Below are 14404 nucleotides of genomic sequence, written 5' to 3'. Positions count from 1 at the left end.
TCTTTCCCTGCTGGAATATCCTTGCTAGGTAAAGGCAGTTTCTAGGTCGGCGAGGTGGGAGTCTCCTTGGATCAGATGCAGTGATGTCTGAGAGTCTGTATATAGATTACAGCTTTCATGGGTGTCTGGAGTGTTTCCTGGTTTTGTGGGCCTAGGTGTAGTAATCCATGGGTTTTCTGTATATAGTGGCTGGTAGATGCCATGCCAGATGTGTATTGTGGTATCTAGAAAGCTGTTGTGGATGTAGGAGTATTCCAGAAAGAATCCGATAGAAGAGCAGTGTGTGTTGAATCTGTGGTAGAAGACAGTAAGCAAGTCCAGATGTTCAGTCTAAATGATGAAAATACCATCTATGTAGCACTGGTATAGCGCAGGCTTGATGGCACAGTTTTCAAAAAATTCTTCTTCCAGGTGGCTCGTGAAGAGGTTGGCACATTAGGGGGCCATTTTTGTGCCCAGAGCTATGGTGGAAATGATGGTTGTTGAAAGTAAAGTTCCTGTGGTTGAGGATGAAACAGGTGATTTGTGCAGTGTGTTGGGGATGGAAATCGAAATGCGGTCCATATTCTTGTAGGTGTTTCAGGGCAGGCAGTGCCACAACGAAGCTGCACCATTTGCAAGCAAAGGAGATGTTTGTGCTGCTTGGTTTAAGAAAGTAGCTGCTGAGGAGAGATTTTCTTCAAGGAGCTCTCCGCACCAAAATGCTTTCCATTTTGGCTGCTTGAATCCATGCTCATTACCCTTCATGAAAAGGCCACATATTTTCTGGGCTCTTTCAAGAGGACAGAGGTTGACAGAGCTTAGGTCGGTGGAGGGAAGGACGTGTGATGATCCTGAATGAGAGCTATTCTGTTGCTCTTTTGATGATTACAGATGTTCAGAGAGTCACTTACTAGATGTAAAGAAAATAAGAAATTCATAAAAAGAACCTCTGGGCGTCATTAGTGCCCATAGGGATAGGACAGATACTGTTCACTGTTGTTTTCCATGTTGTCTATTTTACTTTTCCAAGCTAACCCTCTCCTTCTCTTTCTCTAGATTTCACAACCAGCTATATCCTTCCTCAACTGGAAGAATAATGACTCCACTCATTGCAGCCATTTACCATCTGCTCATTCTTAAACAGTTCAGTAACTGGACATGCTGTGGCCTCCAGGTCAACATGACTGGACTCTATTAATCATTCCAGTCAAATCCAGCAGCTGAAGATTAAACATGTGTTTCAGAGAAAGCAAATATGATCTGGAGAAGCCCATGAAAACTGAACTCTTCACATATGATGAGGAAAGGCTAACAAGCCTGTCTGGATTTCTGTCCAAAGGAGCAAATTCAATTGTGAAAAAAAATTAAGGAATGATTGGTCATCAGCTACATGAGAAATCCTACCATACATGCAAAAATATGGCTGAAATCGTATGTGGGTGATTGCATTAGAATTTACTGTTCTAAATGGTCTTACAAAAGACATGATGAAATGGCTTAGGGGACCTAAATGAGAAAAATATCTCAGGTACTGCCTAGACTCCTGCGTCCTAGAGGCTGGTATCGCTCCAATACTGGAGTCCTAGGCTGACAAATTCTGTTGCAGGAGAAATTAAGCAACAATCTTTGCTTCTCTAGAAGGATTAAATTGTAGAGGGAACATCAGAAAGAGCAGAAAATGAGCCAGTTTAACCACTCAGCAGAGCTCTCCCTCCAGAGCACAGCAAACAAGTCGCTGAACTCCACTGACATACCAGTGGCTTTGGATGAGAGGCTACTTCTAGGGCTGAAGATCTCTCTGGCAGTTGTTCTGTCTATTATAACTCTGGCAACCATTCTTTCAAACACCTTTGTAATTATCACGATTTTTCTCACTAGAAAGCTCCATACACCTGCAAATTATCTCATTGGTTCCTTGGCACTGACAGATCTCTTGGTATCTATCTTAGTAATGCCAATCAGTATTGCTTACACTGTCAGCCGTACGTGGACCTTTGGCCAAGTTATGTGTGATATCTGGTTATCCTCAGACATTACCTGCTGCACCGCCTCAATTCTGCACCTCTGTGTTATTGCATTAGACAGATACTGGGCCATCACAGATGCTTTGGAGTATGCCAAACGCCGAACGGCCAGCCGAGCAGCCTTCATGATAGCTGTGGTCTGGGTGATCTCTATTTGTATTTCTATGCCACCACTCTTTTGGAGACAAGCCAAAGCTCATGAAGAAATGGCATCGTGTTCTGTGAACACAGATCAGATTTCCTACACCATCTACTCGACCTGTGGAGCCTTCTATATCCCAACCGTGCTCCTCGTTATACTGTACGGGAGAATTTACGTGGCAGCTCGCTCCAGGATCCTGAAGCCACCGTCGTTATATGGGAAACGATTTACCACTGCCCAGCTGATTACTGGTTCTACTGGGTCTTCTTTCTGCTCCATTAATTCTAGCCTTAATGAGCGGCATTCTCACTCAGGTGGCTCCCCAATATTTATCAATCATGTGAAAATCAAACTTACAGATAGTGTCCTGGAAAGGAAAAGAATTTCTGCTTCAAGAGAAAGGAAAGCCACAAAGACGCTTGGCATTATCCTGGGAGCTTTTATTTTCTGCTGGCTGCCATTCTTTGTTGTAAGCCTAGTCATGCCCATCTGTCAGGATGCTTGCTGGTTTCATCCCATCCTACTAGACTTTTTCACATGGTTAGGTTACTTTAACTCACTGATCAATCCAGTCATATACACGGCTTTTAATGAAGACTTCAAACACGCCTTCCAGAAGCTAATACACTTTAGAAAGTGTTCTTAGTGTTGGACCTCTCATTCGTCATTGAGCCCAGGCAATCCTGCAGCTCAGTTGGAGGCTGTCTGTTCTTATGCTGGTACTGCTTTGGACTGGTAATTGGTGTCCCTGTTGCTAACTGCGTGTTGTGCATGTAACTGAAGACTTGTTGCCAATCGTTTTATATTTATTTTCCATCTGGAATTATATATCTTTTTTGTAGAAATTGTTTCTGGTCTCTTCAGTGATCATATGCTTCTGTACGATCAGCACAGAGAGGAGGATTTGTAACACGCGGGATGAAATGAAGAGGAAAGCTGCATGCCGTGCGCTGATGGAACATGAGTTGCCCCATTCTGTCTCGGCTGTGGAATCCAATGAGAGTAGGATAGTGTATTTGTCTCTAGGAATGTGGCATGGTTTTTTGCATATAATTGGCAGAAATTCTGTGTTGTAGTTCAGTCAAGGAGTGTTTCTGAGATGGGGCATGTGCATTAGCTTTATAAAACGTCACCAAATTAAGTGTTCTCTGGTACAGCCCCTGGAAAACAATAGAACCAGTAAGTGTTTTCTGGACAGTTATTCATAGTGTTGTGGGACACTGAGCAGGAGATGGGCAAATGAGCTATGAGGAGCCTTCGTTCATTTATTTTGATCACCGACTTTGAGGGCTCCATATCTGGGGAATTATAAAAAGCAGAACGCATTATTTGAAATTTATTTTTATACATTTTATCCTTAATGGAACAGAAGGTGCAGAAATCCTGCAAAATAAATAGCATGAGAAATGATTTTAAATGATGTGCATCTTACTTTGTTGTTTGGGTTTTGCCTACACAAGCTGAAATCACAATACGATTCTTGGGATGTCAGTACGTAGGAGGGGTGGGATGTGCTGCAGCTGAGACCTTGAAATACAATTCAGGAGGTCTAGATTCATGTTACAGGTTTGCCACAAACTTCCTTTGCATAGGAAAGAGTTGCTTGAAGCCAACTCCAAGGTATTTCCATAGGTGCCTGTACTTCAGCCTTGAAATGCACCTCGCTCCAGAAGGACAATCTGCACCAACAGGGCTTGGTGATGCCCCTTCATCACCAAGATCCCTATACAGGCAGTGGAGGAGTCCCAGAGCCCAAGCACTGAGTAGGGAGGTGATCAATAGGAAATGCTAGGTACAGGGGTACCAGTCCTTCTAATGAATTTGATATTTGACTTAGGGCTTCACATTAGGTATGTCTGTGATCTGGAGATCCTGAACAATAGTACCTACCAGAACCAGAGCACCTAACACCCTCAAAAGAGCACTGAGTTCAGCGCAAAACATAGCACTCCATATTCACTCTTGAGTGTCATGGCAGTGCCTGCCTTTTGCCTAATAACCTAGTGGCAAGATCACTCACACAGGAAGTGAGAATCCTGGTTCAAGGCCTGAGAAGATCCAAACCCATAGCTCTCACTTTCCAGGAGAGTGCCTGAATCACCAGGCTAAAGATTATAGATTCATAGATGTTAGGGCTGGGAGGGACCTCGAAGATCATCAAGTCCAGCCCTCTGCGCCAGGGGCAGGAAGTTAGCTCGGGTCAAAGGATCCCAGCAAAATAAGCATCTAAGCATTTCTTGAATGAGTCCAGAGTAGGTGCCTGCACCACTTCTGGAGGGAGTCTATTCCAGGTCTTGGGGGCTCAGACAGTAAAGAAATTTTTTCTTATGTCCAGCCTAAAATGGTCTTGGAGGAGTTTATGACCATTGGTCCTTGTTTTTCCTTGTGGCGCTCTGGTGAACAGATGGTCTCCCAGATCCTGATGCACACCCCTTCTGTACTTATAAGCAGCTACCAGGTCCCCGCTGAGCCTGTGCTTTTCCAGGCTGAAGAGTCCCATGGCTCTCAGCCTCTCTTCATAAGGTCTATTCTCTTGTCCTCTGATCATGCACATGGCTCTCCTCTGGACTCTCTCAAGCTTCTCCACATCCTTCTTGAATTGTGGAGCCCAAAACTGGATGCAGTACTTCAGCTGCGGCCTCACCAAGGCCGAGTACAGCAGGAGGATGACATCCTGAGATTTACTTGAGAAGCATCTATGGATACAAGCCAGAGTTTGGTTTGCTTTACTAGCTGTGACGTCGTATTGGTGGCTCATGTTCATCTTGTGGTCAATCATGACCCCCAAGTCTCTTTCAGCCGTGGTGCTAGCAAGTGTAGCACTGCCGAGCCTATAAGCCAGCTGCGGGTTTTTTCCCCCCGAGGTGGAGTACCTTACATTTACTGGTATTGAACTTCATGAGGTTCAATTAGTAGGGGAGGCATCCTCCATCCTTTCTATTCAAGCTGGACCAGGGCTACCAAGAGTGCAAAATTAATGGGGCCAGGACGAGAGCAAGCAAACAAGAGCCTCACTCAGAAGCCCAATGAGGAGGGCTGATCTCTTGAAAAGCAGAGGTGGATTCCAGTCTTTGCTGCCAGGATGTTTTACACACTTATCTAGAAAGTCATTAGTTAAATAGCAGAGAGGACCCCAGCCCCAGGTTAAGGCATGTCCTTTCTCCATAGGCACAATCAGATGTGCTCCTAGCAGTCAAGTGATGGGGGTGCTGTAGATAGTGTGGGGTTAGGGGGGGCTGCAATGGGGGCTGAGCAGCCATCGGAGTGGCATCACCCGACAGAGGGCACTGGGACAATGAGATATTCCCTACAAGGATCCTCCTGGGCACCTGTTGGGATAACCATTGACTGTGGGTGCGTAATGGGTGCTGGGAAAGGAGCTGCTCCTGGCTTGTCAACTAGAAGGTAAGGAGTAGGATGAGCCATGTTAACTCTTGCAGGGAGAAAGACAACAGAGTGATAAACTGCCCGTTAGTGAATGGCCTGATACTGCTTGTATACAGCAGCCTGTCCGTCCAGAAAGTGCCCCATCTCCCTCCCCCAAAGTGCCCAGTCAGCTCCCCCTCTCAGCTTAACCAGTGTGTGGAATGGGCTGAATAGAGGTGGTACAACTCCACTTGGCTATTGGCCTAAACACAGAGTCGTACCCCTCTAACTGGACCCTTTCAGTTCCCACCCCCCAATTACAAGGAAAAAGGGACAGGACCCTTTGGGGAGAAACCAGGCAGGCTGGATGCCACATCCCTGAGAGCAATATAAAGGACAGACCCCAGCATCAAGGAAAGCAGAAGGGCTCAGGCTTGAGACAAGGCAAGAGCTGTAGCTCAGTGGTTCCCCATCTGTGGTATGCAGACAACCTGTCAGTGGTGCACATTAACCGATTTATTATAATGACTTTATATGACAAACATTTGGTACTTAAGGTTGAACTGAAAAAATGGCTGGTGGTATTTAAGGTTGTATCATTTGGTGCACAACCTGACAGAGTTTGGGAACCGCTGCTGTAGCTGGAGCAGAAGGAGAGACCCAGGGGAACTGACTGGACCTGAGGATGAGGGCTAAAGAGGGATGGTCACTCAGCAGAGATGCTGGCAGGGATGACAATAGGATGCTTGGGCAGGGTGGTCAGAAGGAAAGACAGCAAGGTCGTGTAGCGGGAAGCCTGCATTTAATAACAAACACAGAAAGAGCATCAGAGGTTGGAAGATGTTGCAGAAAGGAGCTCCTGTTTTTATGCACCTAAAGCTCTGCCAGCAGAACCGTGCCCAAACACAAAAAGAAATACTAGTAACAGTATTTGACTTGACTCAGTTTCATCAGTACATTTATGGTGAAAAAGTACTTGTTGAAACGGATCGCAAGCTTCTTCAAGTTATTAACACCCCCCCAAAAAAACCCCCACAAAAAAACTAAAAAAACAACCCACCTCTTGTACAGTGCTTCTCCAAGGATTCAAAGATAGACGCTCACTCCAGAAATACCAACAGGAAGAAATACATAGAGCAGGGTAAGAGTTAGCAATTGCTAATGCTTATATTCCACCTATGTCATCTTTTGGAAAATCAGTTTAGCTTGAGCTAACCTACAGGTCTAAACTTTACCTTCAGTCACTTTTTGCATATTGTTTTCCCAACAGAGCAGTGGATCACATGCACTGGCTGAAATCAAACCCAAGTGAGTGAGATCAACCTGGGGAGAATCAAAACTCGTCTTCAGGCCTATAGAGCAGGCACAAATGCTTTAGAAGAATTGGCTAGTTTTGTAAATGCATTCATTCTGGGAGCACTGGGAAATCAGACACTGGGACCTCATACTCCAGTGACTCCGTACTTGGACCACTAACCCTTTCCTGCATTTCCTGCGAAGAAGCACAAGTTTCAGAAGAATGTGAGTCAGCGTGTGATTTCTGAAGCTTCCAGTAGTCTTTTTAAACAGTAAGAAACTCTTCAGCCTTAGCTGTATCAGAGTTTCCTCTCTGATGCGAAGTGGTATTTACCTGCTCCTCCACGTACTACATCTGTATCCTCTGATACTAGTTTGTTTCTGGGTGCAAGTCATTCATCCTTGACTATGCAATTTTGTGCTGGTGTCAGGTCATACCGTATAAAATTACCAGTAAATACACAAAACATGTACAAGCAACAGCATTTCTTGGGGGAATGCAGCACAATTTTCAGTGCACCCTCACTGCAACTGGCATCAATGTGAGCGCAGAATACACAAGGAGCCTTGCTGTTTGTGTGGTCCATGGAAGGCATGTTGCAGTAAAGGATCTCAGGGCTAAATGCCATGTGCTGGGCTATCAAGTTCAGGTTCCCTGCTACTGCAGGTACCCACATCCTACAGTCTTTTTTTATAAACTTGCTGAGCCCCACTTTTAAATGCAGTTGGATTTCTTTCCCCTATTGGGAAGCTGTTCTAGGATCTCACTTCTGACGGTAGAAACCACATTCTAATTTCCATCTTAAATGTATTAACAGCCAACTTACACCCATTGGGTCTTGCGACAGTATTGTCCTTTAACTTAAATCGGTTTTCCTCTTTGGAATTCACCCCCACCCCCTTCTATATTTATAGGCTAAGCACAGATATTTCGGGGCATTAGAGGGAGGTGAACTCAATTCGAAATGGCTGCCCAATATCAGGACAGAGGGAATAGTGGTGGGGGGAGGGGGGGGGGGGGTCCAGCAGGCTGGAGGGGATTGGGGGTCTGCTGGGGGTTGGCGGGAGGTGTGACAGTCACGACCTGCAGGTAAGACTACATAGATCCGGGTTTATTGTAAACAGCTGTGCAATTTTTAGACCAGTTTGTGCGCGTGGAACTTCTGCACAGTTATGTAGACTGATTGCTGGTCACTGAGACTGAGTCTGTAAGTGCAAGGTCAGCACCAAGACGAGCTTAGTTGAAATCAGGTGGCCTTTTTGAACCTCATTTCATCTCCCCAAATGTCTGGACTGAGTGCAATCATATCATCTTTCAATCTTGGTTTCACCAGGCTAAACAAGCCAAATGTTTCTAATCTTTTCATTCCCTTTATCACCCTAGTTACCCTTTTCTGTACCTGTTCCAGCTGGATTTTGAACGTTTATAAACAGGGATAACTGGAGCTATACACAGTTTCCAGATGTCTCATCCATGCCGTGCATAATGGCATTAATGCTTCGCGGCTTCTGCAGGAAATACATCTTCTGACACATCCTAGGATTGTGTTTCTTTTTCATGGCTGTATAACAACGGCACTTCATAGTTATTCATTATCTTGTGCTTAGCTAACACAGCCAAGTCCCCCTCCTTGGTTGTTTCCAACAGGTAAATTCCCATTGTATCATGGAAGATTTTGTTATTAATCCCCAACTGTACAGCCTTGCATTTTGTACTCTTGAATCCATCCCATTTTCATTACTCAAGTCCTCAAGGTTATTCAAGGCTTCCTGCACAATTTCCTTGTTTTCCTCTGTATTGACAAAGTCTCTGATCTCTGTGGTGTCAGCATATTTCATCAGCAGGCTCCTACTATTTGTAGCAAGGTCATTAAGTATACTGTTAAACAAGATTGATCCCCAAACTGATCCTGGAGAAACTCCACTTGTAACCTTCCTCTACTAGGATTTCCCCTTTCAACCCTATTCATTGTCAGCTCCCCTTTAAGAAATTCCTTGCACAGCTTGCAGCTATTCTCCTGATCCCTGTGTCCTCTAACTTCACTAACAATTTCGCATGTACTACTATATCAAACGCTTTACTGGAGCCCAGAGAGATGAGATCTACATATCCTTTCACCTAGAAAATCAGTTATACTATTGGAGAGAGGCGTCAAGTTAGTCTGGCGCATCTTCATTCTGTATATCAGGATTGCATTCCACTTAGCTCCTCCATGTCTTCAATTTGTCCCTCCTTCCCAATTTATTCAAAAGCCCTACGTAGCATTGAGGTTAGAGTAATGGCCTTATTCATAACCAAACAATTTCCCTTGGTGATCGCTGAATGATTATAGACTGCCAATGCCTTGCAGCCAAGAAAAAGGCAGAGGCACTCAAGGATGTGTCAGAAAATGCATCTCCTCTAGAAATGCATACGTTGCTGTTGCACAAAGGACTGATCACCTGGAAATGGTGTATAGTTCTTTTTACCCCTATTTAAGAAATGTATATTCAGCACTCATTTGCATTTTATCCAATGACAATTTAATGCAAAAATGCATTGAGAGCAAGGGCCAGAGCCCAGGGCTGTCCTCACTGAGTCATATTCCCACTGGCTCTTCCGGCCCCATGACTTGCAATCCTTTCCAGCCTGTTTTAACAAGGGAGAGGCTGTGATGCTGAAAGTCAGGCTCCATTATCAGAATACCCGAATTTAAGATTAGAAGCAACTGTTTTTTCACCGTCTCCTCATATTGAAATCTTGTCAGGTTCCAATCATGTTTGTTGCTTTCCTGGGACACTTTTTTTTTTTGACATTGGGCATGCTTTAAACTAATGTACCATTACTCATCTTGCAGTTCTTGAGAACCCGAGTTCACCGCGTCCACTTGCATCACTGCACTTGTATGAAATTGGATAGGATCTGTCCTGCTGAGCTGAACAAGAGCTTGGAGGATATGTGTAATGTATATGCTGTGAATATACAGCATTGTTTACCTCACATGCAAGATGCATTTGGAATAGGGCAAATCCAGGCCAGATGTGGAATGCACCCCTGCATCCATGCCCGCCTGCTCAAACTCTTCAACAAGCCGGTGTCATTTGTGCATTGGACAGAAGCTGGAAAAAAACAAAACAAGCAACACCCCCCTCCCCCTGCTCCATTCATTCATTCATCTTACTTCCTCACTTTTTTTTAAAACCAGGGCAGGACTCCCAGTGATGCTATATCAAGTGCTCTTTGTTTGGGAATAGCTCTGGATCTCTGATTTATTGTCCTGTACTGGACTATTTCTGGAGAGTTAGATGGGTTCCAAGAGCTCACGCCATGTCCAGAGTCTTTCTTCACTTAAGACTCAAAATTTATGCTGAGTCTTTAAAAACACGAGCCTGCAGCAGCGAGTTAACCAAATCAGTGCTGAAAATGCGTACGCTGCAGAGTCTGACATGTTCCCTGTACCGCCACACATGAACACTGGTGCAACATTAAGGTTTTATGGAGGCCAGTGTCTACCCCAGCTAATGTCCTTGAGAGACCTCTTAATTTTAGCTACAGGTACCACAGATGTTTGGCTTATTTCATATCTTTTTGTAAGCTTGAAATTTAATTGTAAAATCTGGCAATTTTTCTTTATACTAATATGTTACTGAGACAAAAATACCTTATTCTATTTAAACTTATGCTAAGGAAATGTGACAAAATACTGTTATGTTAATATAATATTATATTATGGGCCATGATGTTTCATCGGAACATTATGATGTGAATAGTCTAGCATGTTGCACTTCTTTCTTTGGTAAAAATATTGTGCGGGTGTCTGAAATTAGCTCAAAAATACATTTTTGTATTTAAATCTAGAGGCCAATGATTTACATACTCCCAAAACGGACCACATATTCTGAGATATATTGTTTTTGAATAACTCTTTCCTAGTCCAACAGCAAAGAAAATGCATTTCAGATTGAGCAGCAGAATGAAATGCTTTTCCTGCCAGTATGCTGTCTCTGCCTTTAGAAAGAGCTATAAATTTATATGGAATAAAACTAAGGCACCTCTCTATTCTAATCAAAATATTGAACAAAAATCTACAAAAACAATGATGCAGCAAAAACCAGTATGGGCAGTACACTGACAAATTGTGTGCTAGCGTGAAGAATACAGAAAGGCAAAATAGAAAATTCACCAAAGGTGAGGAATTCATTAAAAAATGGAGGCAGTTCTAATGCTAAGTGCAGCACTGGTGCTCATCCCGGGCACTGGAGCTGCATGGAAGTGTCAATGTGTGCTCTGCTCTGCCAAGTACACCACAAGGACCACTTGGCAGAGTGTTGGAGGTAAAGTTTTATATACAGGCAGTCCTCAGACTTACAATACAATTGGTTCCTGGAAACCACGTCTTAAGTCAAAACGTAACTTGGAACCAATTTTCTCATAAGAAACAATGTTATAAATGGGGGATTGGTTCCTGAACCAAGGCCCGATACCCTATTTTCACTAACAGTAACTCAGAATTGTGTACTCAACCAATTATAGATGAGTACTATAGCTACATTAATGTATTTCTATTGTAAATAGCAATCATATTGATTTGGAAGGACTTTTTTGAGGTGACTTTGCTGGACTTTTTGAAGTGCTCTCGGTTGGACTTTGTGAAGGGCTCTTGGCTGGAGTCTTCTCAGGAGTCTCGGCTGCAGGTTTTTCTGGAGTCTCGCCTGCTTTCTTAAAGGAAGTGTCCAAGGAAGTTTGGACAGATGTTCTCCAGGGAGACGGGCGACGCAGTGAACTTGTTCACTGGTGTGGTGTAGTGTCGGCTCAAGTGTTGTAAAGTGGAAACTGATGTCAGCAAGTTGAAACAGGGTGTCAAGTTATAAACGTTGTAAGTGCAAAACATTGTAACTCGCAATGTTGTAAGTGGAGGACTGCCTCTGTGTGTGTGTGTGTGTGTGTGTGTGTGTGTGTGTAAATGTTTTTACAAAAACAAACAAAACCCCTCCAGCAGGAGCCTGCAATGACCAAGTAGTGAGCTCAGTGTTCACTGCACATGCATAGGACAGCCAAGGGAGAAGCAACTGCACCTTCGTCATAGTTTCATAGTTTCTAGGGTCAGAAGGGACCTGAACAGATCATCAAGTCCAACCCCCTGCCCTGGGCAGGAATGAGTGCTGGGATCATAATATCTCAGCCAGATATCTATCCAACCTCCTCTTGAAGACCCCCAGGGTAGGGGAGAGCACCACCTCCCTTGGGAGCCCATTCCAGAGCCTGGCAGCCCTAACTGTAAAGCAATGCCTCCTGATATCAAGCCTGAACCTGCTCTCAATCAATCTGTAGCCGTTAGTCTTTGTTATCCCAGGTGGTGCCCAGGGAAACAGAGCCTCACCTATTTTCCACTGGTCTCCGCTGGTGAGTTTATAGATGGCCAGCAGATCCCCTCTGAGTCTTTTCTTGTGGAGGCTGAATAGATTCAAGCCCTTTAGTCTATCTTCGTAGGGCCTGGCCTGCAGACCCCTGACCATGCGGGTGGCCCTCCTCTGGACCCTCTCAAGGTTAGCCACATCCCCCTTGAAGTGCGGTGCCCAGAACTGGACGTGGTACTTCAACTGCGGCCTGACCAGCGCCGCATAGAGGGGAAGGATCACCTCCCTGGACCTGCTTGCGATGCATCTGTAGATGCATGACAAGGTGCGCTTAGCCTTACTGACCGCTTCCTACATGCAGCCCCTTACACTTATCTGTATTGAATTCCATCCTATTCTCATCTGTCCACCTCTGTAACCTGTCTAGATCGAGCTGGATTCTGTCCCTCTCCTCCATTGTGCCCACTTCTCCCCACATCTTTGTGTCATCAGTGAATTTGGACAGCGTGCTTTCCACACCCACCTCCAAGTCGCTGATAAAGATGTTGAACAGCACAGACCCGAGGACCGAGCCCTGGGGAACTCCACTGCCCACATCCCTCCAGGTCAAAAACGACCCGGCCACCACCACTCTCTGGGTGCGACCATCGAGCCAATTTGCCACTCATCTGACTGTGTAGGCATCAATGCCCCAGTCGCCTTGTTTTTTTATGAGCATGGGGTGAGAAACAGTGTCAAAGGCCTTCTTGAAGTCCAGGCAGATGACATCCCCCTAAACACCCACATCCAAGGACTTTGTGACCTGGTTGTAAAAGGAAACCAGGTTAGTCGGGCAGGATCTGCCTGCAACGAACCCGTGTTGGTGGCCCCTGAGCATGACCTCCCATGCTGGGCCCCCACAGATGTGCTCCTTGATAATTTTCTCAAAGGTCTTCCCAAGGACTGAGGTGAGACTAACTGCTCCATAGTTACCCGGGTCCTCCTTTCTCCCCTTCTTGTAAATGGGGACCACATTGGCCCTTTTCCAGTCCTCTGGGACCTGGCTAGAGCACCACGAGCACTCACACAGCCATGCCAGGTGTTCGGGTGCAAGCCTGTTGCATGGCCAGTAACCTGTTGCATGGCCAGCTATATAACATGCATCTCCCAGGCTGTCAAACCAACCTCTTTCACAGCGTCATGAGATGCATTTACTGCACGTTCCTTCAGAACACAATGGTGAAACTGAGAGCTTCCGAAACGCGGGGAGCGGGCTTCCACCCTGCTACCCTCCTGACCAGGCAGAGGTGCTCAATGACTAAGCACCTGGTTGGCAAAGAAATCAGGATGACTGATATTAGCTTCCAGTCTCAAGGAGGCCAAAATAAATCTACCCATACAAATCCTAAAAGGCTGTGGTATAGGATGCCTCATTTACTTGCTCTCAAAACAGCATGCCTGGGAGTGTGGGTAACAAAGCACGCAGGACAGTAAGACTGAGGCCATTGCTCCAAGAAACAGGGGGCACAAAAATGATTTGGGATAATGAACCGTGCCAGAAAGTGCGTGCTGTATCTGCCCTCCCTGCCTCAGAACCGTGCGCTAATGTGCAGACACGCCTGATGGACATGGGGTGGAAATCTGCACGAAGAGCTTGAGAAACCAAGGCAATCGATGAGAGGCCGGGGGCTGGGTGAGCCGTGAGGGCAGGCCCGGAACGGGACGGTCCCCGGACGGGGTGTGCGGAGCGCGGCGCCAGGCGCAGAAGGGACAGGTTTCCCGCTGCCTCTCACGGGAACCCCCCGCTCCAGCAGGAGGGAGGTAGGTAGGTAGGTAGGTAGGGCGGCCCCCCCTGCTGCGGAAAGGAGCGCACGGAGCGGTGGCGAGCACGGGAAACGCCGCCGTAGCACGGGTTGCTGTTTGGGTTGGGGCGATGGGGACCTTCACGCGTCTCTGGACCGGAGCCAGGTGTTTTACGTCCCAGGGTGACGAGCTCGGACACTTCACCTTGGCCCGGACTGCGGGGACGGCGCGAGCGCGAGCCCGGCGGCCGGGGGAGGGCTCCGGAGAGGGGTCTGGAGGCCTGGCCCTCCCCTTCCCTGCGCCAGGGCCAGGTTTCCTCTCCCCGCTGCGGCGGGTTTCCCTGCTCCCTTGGGCGAGCGCCAGCGCGTCCGGACCCGGCGGCGGCTGGGGGGGGATTTCCAGCGCGGCGCGGCGGGGTCCCGGGACCTGGGAGGAGTCCGGGGGGAGCCGCGGGGCCGCTTCCTGCGCCTCCCCT

General features: G+C 46.4%; 2 protein-coding genes across 3 annotated transcripts in view; both read left to right on the top strand.

The window, feature by feature from the left end:
- The window catches only part of HTR1D (5-hydroxytryptamine receptor 1D), a 9611-nt gene extending 6069 nt beyond the window's left edge, over window positions 1–3542 (top strand). Inside the window, exon 3 of the mRNA XM_006033717.3 lies at window positions 1039–3542. Coding sequence (XP_006033779.1) covers window positions 1661–2794 — 1134 coding nt within the window. The 5' untranslated portion in view covers window positions 1039–1660 and the 3' untranslated portion in view covers window positions 2795–3542. The remainder of the gene's footprint in view (window positions 1–1038) is intronic.
- A 10004-nt stretch (window positions 3543–13546) lies between these two features.
- The window catches only part of LUZP1 (leucine zipper protein 1), a 78368-nt gene continuing 77510 nt past the window's right edge, over window positions 13547–14404 (top strand). Inside the window, exon 1 of one of the 2 annotated variants that reach the window (XM_025215597.1) lies at window positions 13547–13947. The gene's annotated coding sequence lies outside the window, so the exon portion shown is untranslated. Of the gene's footprint in view, window positions 13952–14404 lie in introns of both variants that reach the window. The other variant, XM_025215595.1, reaches the window with a different exon arrangement.

This window comes from Alligator sinensis, unplaced genomic scaffold (assembly GCF_000455745.1).
Source record: "Alligator sinensis unplaced genomic scaffold, ASM45574v1 scaffold800_1, whole genome shotgun sequence".
NCBI lineage: Eukaryota > Metazoa > Chordata > Crocodylia > Alligatoridae > Alligator > Alligator sinensis.
This window is presented reverse-complemented; position numbering and strand designations above follow the sequence as displayed.